A 9411-nucleotide genomic window follows, 5' to 3' on the forward strand; every position below is an offset into this window, starting at 1 on the left:
TTTTTCAAGGCCACATTTTACCTTGATGTGCATGGCTATCTTCTTCCTAAATATTCCACATATTGATGATAATGATTAATTGCAAAATTCTTTACTGAATTTTTATCCTTCCCTTTTTGTAAACCATGTGCTTAAAATTTCCAAAATTTAGTAAATTTATACATTCATTATTTCACTTCACTCTACCCATATTCATGGCTCAACAGAATTAATAATGATTTACCAAAAGGTATTTAGAGAATTAAAATGATAGAAGGTTGTATATAACATTGTGTTTAGGAACAAAATGATTGAAATAGTATGTTTGGGTCCACATTCCCTCCTAGCCTCGTTCAAGGAATGGTCAAAGTACTCTTCATCTTGCAATATATATTGTTGTCTTCATGTGTGTTTTTAAATGCTGTTCTTGGCCCTTAGCTTAGCTACATATGTATGCATCAATCCCATGCTGCAGGGAAACTGAATTGTTCTCAGGCTTAGGCCATTCTCTAAGGAGAGGGAATTACCACAGCATGCCAAGACTGACCAACTCCTAATTCCTAAATTATTTATTCTAGCTCCAGCCCCTCAGATGCATAATTCATTCTTCTGATTGGTTCCTATCCTAAAGCTGTTACCACAGAATGCCTGTGTATATCAATGGAAAGGAGCACTTATTTCATATTTCTATAATTTCTTTCAAAAATTCAAGTTGGGAAAACCTAAGTTATTTGCTTATCTACTTCATTTTACTGATGAAAATCAACAAATTAAACATTTTTCTTGTTGAATTGTGTTGTCAACATAAGATTATCTTCTGATTGATAATCTACTTATTTTTATAACTATTTTATTTACTTATTTGAGAGACAGAAAGAGTAGGGTAAGGGGCAAAAGGACAAGCTGACACCCCACTGAATGCAGAGTCCTATGCAGGGCCTTATTCTAGGACCCTGAGATCATGACCTGAGCTAAAGTCAGACTACTTGACTGACTGAGCCACCTGGGCACCCCTGATTGATAACCTACTTTAAAACCAAAATTTCCATGATCTCAATCCTTAAACTTTGTGTAATTTTTGCACCTATTTACCAGCTAGGATGTGTCTATTTTTTTCTTCAGAAGAAACATCTCTAAAAGGATTGAGAATTTTTATTTTATTTGTAGCACAAACGCTGATGTTAGATAATCTCAAATACATTTTATGGAACACATTCTACACCATGATTAGATCCTATTTGGCCTTGATGATCCTATTACAAAGTTCAGATTTCATCTGAATGACAATGAAGAAGTATCAAATATTCCTATCCCCCTTCCCTCCAGTGCCTGACAACCACCATTTTACTCTCTGCTTCTATGTATTTGATTAGATTCCACATGTGAATGAGATCATGCAGCGTTTGTCTTACTATGTTTGGCTTATTTTACTTAGAATAATGTCCTCCAGGCATATACATGTTGGTGCAAGTGGCAGTTTCTTCTTTGTAAAGTCTGAATGATATTCCATAATATATATATGTCACATTTTCTTTATCCATTCTTCTTTACATGGACTTTTAGGTTATGTCCACATCTTAGCTACTGTGAAAAATGTTGCAGTGAACATGGGAACACGGATATCTCTTTGGGATCCATATTTCAATTCCTTTGGCTATATACCCACAGGTGGGATCGCTGTATCAATGGTAATTTTATTTTGAAATGTTTCAGGAAAACTATATTGTTTATCAGAGTGGCCGCACCAATTTAAATTTTCATTGATAGTGTACAAGAGTTCATTTTTCTCCACATTTCTTATCCTTTGTGGGTTTCTTTGGTAATAGGCATGCAAAGAAGTGTGAAGTGATATCTCGCTGTGGTTTTACTTGTATTTCCCTTAGTGATGTTTACATTTCCGTGGAGAAGGTGAGCATCTTTTCATGTACCTGTTGGTCATTTGTATGTCCTCCTTCAAAATGTCTACTCAGTTTCTCTGTCCATTTTATTTATTTTTATTATGTTCAGTTAGCCAGCATACAGTACATCATAAGTTTTTGTAGTGTTTGATAATTCATTAGTTGCATATAACACCCACTGCTCATCACAACATGTGCCCTCCTTAATACCCATCACCTGGTTACCCCATCTCTCACCCCCCTCCCTTCTGTAACCCTCACTTTGTTTCCTGGAGTCCAGAGTCTCTCATGGTTTGTCTCCCTCTCTGATTTCTTCCCATTCAGTTTTCCTCCCTTCCCCTGTGGTCCTCTGCTCTACTCCTTATGTTCCACATATGAGTGAAATCATATGATAACTGTCTTTCTCTGCTTGACTTATTTCACTTGCATAATCTCCTCCAGTCCCATCCATGTCGATGCAAATGGTGGGTGTTCATACTTTCTGATGGCTGAATACTATTCCATTGTATATATGGACCACATCATCTTTGTGTACCCCATTTGTCTGTTGAAGGGCATCTCAGTTCCTTCCACAGATTGCCTATTGTGGACATTGCTGCTAAGGATATTGGGGTGCATGTGCCCTTCCTTTTTACGACATCTGTATCTTTGGGGTAAGTAACTAGTAGTTCAATCACTGGGTTACAGGGTAGCTCTATTTTTAATGTCTTGAGGAACCTCCATACTGTTTTCCAGAGTGGCTGTACCAGCTTGCATTCCCACCAACAACATAAGAGTGTTCCCCCTTCTCCACAACCTTGCCAACACTTGTTTCCTCTCTTGTTAATTTTGGCCATTCTAACTGGTATAAGGTGGTATCTCATTGTGGTTTTGATTTGTATTCCCCTGATGGCTAGTGATGATGAACACTTTTTCATGTGTCTGTTAGTCATTTGTATGTCTTCTTTGGAGAAGGGTCTGTTCATGTCTTCTGCCCATTTCTTGACTGGATTGTTTGTTCTTGGGGTATTGAGTTTGATAAGTTCTTTACAGATCTTGGATATCAGCCTTTTATCTGAAATGTCATTTGCAATTATTTTCTCCCATTCCATGGATTGCTTCTTAGTGTTGTTGACTGTTTCCTTTGCTGTGCAAAAGCTTTTTATCTTGATGAAGCCCCAAAAGTTCATTTTTGCTTTTTTCCCCCTTGCCTTTAAAAGAGATGTGTCTTGAAAGAAGTTGCCCATTTTGATAGTTTGGGTTTTTTGGTGTCTTTATATATTTTGGAGACTTCATAGAATGGTGATTTTTGGAACACACAAGTAATTTCCATTTGGACAATGAAAATGGAGGGCATTTCAAGTGGGTCAACAGCATTTATGAAGCATGCAGCTAAAACATCATGCTTTGATCTGCTTACAGTGATGGTGAAATGGAAAAGAAATAGAACGATATGAGCTGAAGGCATAGGCAGTGTTTAAATAATAAGTGATGTCAAATACCTTGTGCAGGAAAACAGTTTTTCAGTAGTTGAATGGAAATAGACTTTCAGGGACCAAAATAGGAAGATATGTGGGTGCTATCATTAGCTTATCCTGAGGGCAATAGGAGATTTATTAGTCTTAAAAAGCTGGTAAGTCATGGTCAGACTTGTATTAGGAAGATCTTTATGGCTTTGATGGGTAATGTGAGGGGATTTCCGAGTAACTGGAGTCTATAATTTTTAAATATTTTGCCACAAGCACAGTGTTCAGCCCTCAATTCTTTGCAGCCCACACAGCAACCACTTCCAGGGGAACAATAAGGTCTCTGCCTTCCTTCTATGTTCCAGCTATCACACTATGCTTTTCATTACAGGGATTCAATCTGGAACCCTGCCAGCAAGGGAGTCTCTAAATTCAGTTCCCACAGTGCCAGCTGATGTGATCTAGAGGGTAGGATAGAGGAGGGTGGGAACAACTGTTGCTACCTCTTCCCCTCCCCCCAGAAAAAGAAAATGAAAAACTAAAGCCAGCACAGGGTGCTCTGAGGTTGATACTGTATCCTTGAAACACCATTAAGTTTTGATTAAAAAAAAAAAAACAGGTTATCCAACAAAAAAAAGTTTGTATAAGTTAAAAATACATAATAGCTGAAAGAAAGAAATCACCAGGATTGCTGGCAGGTAAGCAAATGGAGAAGTTTCAGAAAGTAAAATACAGACAGAGAAAGAGGAAGAAAACATGTGGGCAAAGTATTTTGGTCCAGAATGTCAAAATTCTTTTTACTAAGGACTTTGGAAGAAAGAACAGAGGGAAAAAAAAAGGGGGAATAAATTATTAAACTCACAAAGAAGACAGTTTCCAAATTGCCTGTATGAACAGCTCAATATATTAAAAAGGCTGGTATCCAGACATGACATTATACAATTTACAAACACCAAAAGTAAAGAAATCTTAAAATCTTTCCAGATTAAAAAATAAATAAAAATACCTCTTCTATAAGATGTGTTATATATATATATATATTGGAATATTCTGCGGCCATCAAAAGGAATGAAATCTTGCCATTTCCAATGACGTGGATGGAACTGGACGGTGTTATGCTGAGCGAAATAAGTCAATCAGAGAAAGACATATATCATATGACCTCACTGATATGAGGAATTCTTAATCTAAGGAAACAAACTGAGGGTTGCTGGAGTGGTGGGGGGTGGGAGGGATAGGGTGGCTGGGTGATAGACATTGGGGAGGGTATGTGCTATGGTGAGCACTGTGAATCATGTAAGACTGTTGAATCACAGACCTGTACCTGTGAAACAAAAATACATTATATGTTAAAAAAAAAGAAGAAGAAGAAGAAGATAGCAGGAGGGGAAGAATGAAGGGGGGGAAATCGGAGGAGGGAGATGAACCATGAGAGACTATGGACTCTGAGAAACAAACTGAGGGTTTTAGAGGGGAGGGGGGTGGGAGGATGGGTTAGCCTGGTGATGGGTATTAAAGAGGGCACGTTCTGCATGGAGCACTGGGTGTTATACACAAACAATGAATCATGGAACACTATATCAAAAACTAATGATGTAATGTATTGTGATTAACATAATAAATAAATAAATAAATAAATAAGTAAACATAAGGCATTTAGGTCAACACCTAATATGCATTTAGGTCAATCAATGCTCTCTTGTTACTATTTTTATTATTAAATCCTCATGCTAGTCTTGCAAAAAAAAAAATACCTCTTCTACAAAAGACCACTGAATTCCATATATCAACTTCTTTCACAGCTTTTGATTTGGAAGAAAGTAGGATGTGGTTTTTAAGCTTTGGGTGAATGATTTTCAATGTAGAATCTTATAACCATTCAGCTATTGACAAAATGTTAAAACAAATGTAAACATTTAGGGGTCTAGGAATCATAAAATTTGCTTTTCATGCAACATATCCTAGTTAAATTCTTGATAATTTGTTCCCATGAAAGAAGCAAACAATCTCCCCCCTAAAAAAAACTAAAAGCTGTGCTTTTGTTTCATCATCTGTAAAATAAAATGAGGCTTGAGTAAATTCATACAAATAATGCAAATTAAAAAATGTCTCGGATGCACATGAAAAAGTGCTCAACATTGCTTGGCATCAGGGAAATCCAAATCAAAACCTCAATGAGATACCACCTCACACCAGTCAGAATGGCTAAAATTAACAAGTCAGGAAATGACAGATGTTGGAGGGGTTGAGGAGAAAGGGGAACCACCCTACACTGTTGGTGGGAATGCAAGCTGGTGCACCACTCTGGAAAACAGTATGGAGGTTCCTCAAAAAGTTGAAAATAGAGCTACCATATGATCCAGCAATTGCACTACTGGGTATTTACCCCAAAGATACAAATGTAGGGATCCAAAGGGGTACGTGCACCCCGATGTTTATAGCAGCAATGTCCACAATAGCCAAACTGTGGAAAGAGCCAAGATGTCCATCGACAGATGAATGGATAAAGATGTGGTATATATATACAATGGAATATTATGCAGCCATCAAAAGGAATGAGATCTTGCCATTTGCAACGACGTGGATAGAACTGGAGGGTGTTATGCTGAGCGAAATAAGTCAAACAGAGAAAGACATGTATCACATGACCTCACTGATATGAGGAATTCTTAATCTCAGGAAACAAACTGAGGGTTGCTGGAGTGGCGGGTAGGGTGGGAGGGATGGGGTGGCTGGGTGATAGACATTGGGGAGGGTATGTGCTATGGTGAGCACTGTGAATTGTGCAAGACTGTTGAATCACAGATCTGTACCTCTGAAACAAATAATGCAATATATGTTAAGAAAAAAAAAAAGAAGAAGATAGCAGGAGGGGAAGAATGAAGGGGGGGATTCGGAGGGGGAGATGAACCATGAGAGACGATGGACTCTGAAAAACAAACTGAGGGTTCTAGAGGGGCGGGGGGTGGGAGGATGGGTTAGCCTGGTGATGGGTATTAAAGAGGGCATGTTCTGAATGGAGCACTGGGTGTTATGCACAAACAATGAATCATGGAACACTATATCAAACCCTAATGATGTAATGTATGATGATTAACATAACAATAAAAAAGTAAAAAAAAATGTCTCGGATGGATTTAGCAGTGAGATCTACATATTTGCAGTTATGAGGATAATGGTGATGATGGGCCCAGAAATAGCTGGACGTAGAGTAGGAACAGAATTCCAAGAATCTTAGGGAGAAAACCAAGTTCAGATTTATTTTAAAAAGCAAATAAATAATAAAACCAAAGCCATGATAAAAGGGGAGGGGTAATTAGAAATTTCAGGAGGTTAAATCCCAGGTTAAATTAAAGAGTTTAATTTTCTATAGTGGCAATTTCAAATACCTCTTTGACATTACATAGGAAGGTTTTTAATTGATAAACCAATTCAGAAAGTCATAGGATACAAAATCAATGTACAGAAATCTGGCATTTCTATATACCAATAATGAAGCTGCTGAAAGAGAAATCAAGACATTAATCTCATTTACATTACACCAAAAAACACTTCTTTGGTTGCAATAAACCTAACCAAAGAAGTGAAAGACTTGTACTCTGAAAACTTTAAAACACCGATGAAAGAAATTGAAGAGGACACAAACAAATGGAAAAACATGCCATGCTCATGGATCAGAAGAACATATATTATCTAAATGTCTATATTACCCAAGGTATTCTACATATTTAATGCAATTACTATCAAAATCAACAGCATTTTTTTATGGAGCTGGAATAAACAATCCCTAAATTTGTATGGAACCACAAAAGACCCTGAATAGCCAAAGCAATCTCGAAAAAGGAATGCAAAGCTGGAGGCATCACAATTCTGGACTTCAAGTTATATTACAAAGCTGTAGTGGTCAAAATGGTATAGTACTGGCACAAAAATAGACACATAGATGAATGGAACAGAATAGAAAATGCAGAAATGAAACACAACTATAGGGTCAATTAATCTTCAACAAGCCAGGAAAAAATATCCAAAGGGAAAAAGACAGTCTCTTCAACAAATGATGTTGGGAAAACTGGACAATTATATGCAAGAGAATGAAACTGGACCATGTTTTTACACCATATATAAAAATAAACTGAAAATGGATTAAAGACTTAAATGTGAGACAGGAAACCACAGAAATCCTAAGGGGAGCACAGGCAGAAACATCTTTGACACTGGCTATAGCAATTTCTTTCTAAATTGTCTCCTGAGGCAAGGGAGACAAAAAAAAGGTTAACTAACTTTCCAAAGATGCCCCATTTCTCATGAGTTAGAACTCACTATTGAACTGGTATTGAACTCTGGACCTTCTGATTCAAGAATCAACTGGCTAATCCACTTTACTGTCTGCCTAGCCATCTTCCTGGATAGTCAAATAACTTAATCATATGCTCCTCTAAAACCTTTGTGTTTCCTGATGTCTTCAGTGTAGGTTAAGACCAGCAGTGACGCTGCTGTGGAAAGACATGCCCATGGAAATGGGGAATGTTACAAATGTCCAAGAATTCATCTTGGAGGGGTTTCCTGCCATCCAGCACCTGGGAAAGGTCCTCTTCCTGGTGCACCTGCTGGCATACCTGGCATCCATTGTAAGCAATGCTGTCATAGTCACCATCACCTCTGCTGACTCCCGGCTCCACACACCTATGTACTTTTCCCTCAGCATTTTCTCCTCCTTGGAGTGTGGTATCATAAGTGCTGTTATTTCTAAGTTGCTGATCATCTTTCTCTTAGGCAGACAAACCATTTCCTTTCTTGCTTGTTTGATACAAGCTTTTGTCTTTTTATTTCTGGGAGCAGCAGGTTTTCTCCTCATAGCAGTGTTGTCTCTGGATCGGTATGTGGCCATTTGCAAGCCTCTGCATTACCTGACCGTCATGGACCTGAAGACTTGCTTCCTCCTGGTCACTGCCTGCTTCGCTTTGGCCTTCCCTCTCATCACTGGTCTGGTAGTAAAGGTTTCCCAGTTATCCTTCTGTGGCCCCCATGTCATCCCCCACTTCTTCTGTGACCTTGGCCCCCTGATTCATCTCTCCTGTTCTGACTTCAGGTCTGTTGATATGTTGGCCTTTGTCCTCACTTCCTTTATCCTTTTGACATCCCTTATCATAACCATCATTGCCTACAGCAACATAATAGTCATGATCATGCGACTCCCATCAGCAAAGGAGAAACAGAAAGCTTTCTCCACCTGCTCTTCTCACCTCATAGTCCTCTCTCTGATGTATGGCAGCTGTGTGTTTATATATGTGAAACCAAAGCAAAGGAACAGGCTGGTCTCCAACAGGGAGGCCGCCCTTGTGAACACAGTGGTGACCCCGCTGCTCAACCTTGTCATCTACACTCTGCGGAACAAGCAGGTCCACAGGGCTCTGAGGGAGACAATGTGCAGAATGAAAATATCAAGATATAAATCACATGGCCCTGGAGTGGAAGGCCTAGAGAACCATTTGTCTTCATTCTGGCCAATGTAGCAGCCCACAGAGTTGTAGTGTAAGGTCTCTGGCAGACTTCACTTGACCCTGCACATCCTTAGCGAAATGGAAATCTGTTTTTCAAGGCCACATTTTACCTTGATGTGCATGGCTATCTTCTTCCTAAATATTCCACATATTGATGATAATGATTAATTGCAAAATTCTTTACTGAATTTTTATCCTTCCCTTTTTGTAAACCATGTGCTTAAAATTTCCAAAATTTAGTAAATTTATACATTCATTATTTCACTTCACTCTACCCATATTCATGGCTCAACAGAATTAATAATGATTTACCAAAAGGTATTTAGAGAATTAAAATGATAGAAGGTTGTATATAACATTGTGTTTAGGAACAAAATGATTGAAATAGTATGTTTGGGTCCACATTCCCTCCTAGCCTCGTTCAAGGAATGGTCAAAGTACTCTTCATCTTGCAATATATATTGTTGTCTTCATGTGTGTTTTTAAATGCTGTTCTTGGCCCTTAGCTTAGCTACATATGTATGCATCAATCCCATGCTGCAGGGAAACTGAATTGTTCTCAGGCTTAGGCCATTCTCTAAGGAGAGG

General features: G+C 38.3%; 1 protein-coding gene across 1 annotated transcript; it reads left to right on the forward strand.

Moving 5' to 3' along the window:
- The first annotated feature begins 7818 nt into the window (after window positions 1–7818).
- Window positions 7819–8835, forward strand: LOC110589651 (olfactory receptor 6C75-like). Its single transcript, XM_044912246.1, has one exon. The coding sequence runs from the start codon at window positions 7828–7830 to the stop codon at window positions 8833–8835; it is 1008 nt and encodes a 335-aa protein (XP_044768181.1). The 5' UTR covers window positions 7819–7827.
- The last annotated feature ends 576 nt before the right edge of the window (window positions 8836–9411 follow it).

Source organism: Neomonachus schauinslandi, unplaced genomic scaffold (assembly GCF_002201575.2).
Source record: "Neomonachus schauinslandi unplaced genomic scaffold, ASM220157v2 HiC_scaffold_760, whole genome shotgun sequence".
NCBI lineage: Eukaryota > Metazoa > Chordata > Mammalia > Carnivora > Phocidae > Neomonachus > Neomonachus schauinslandi.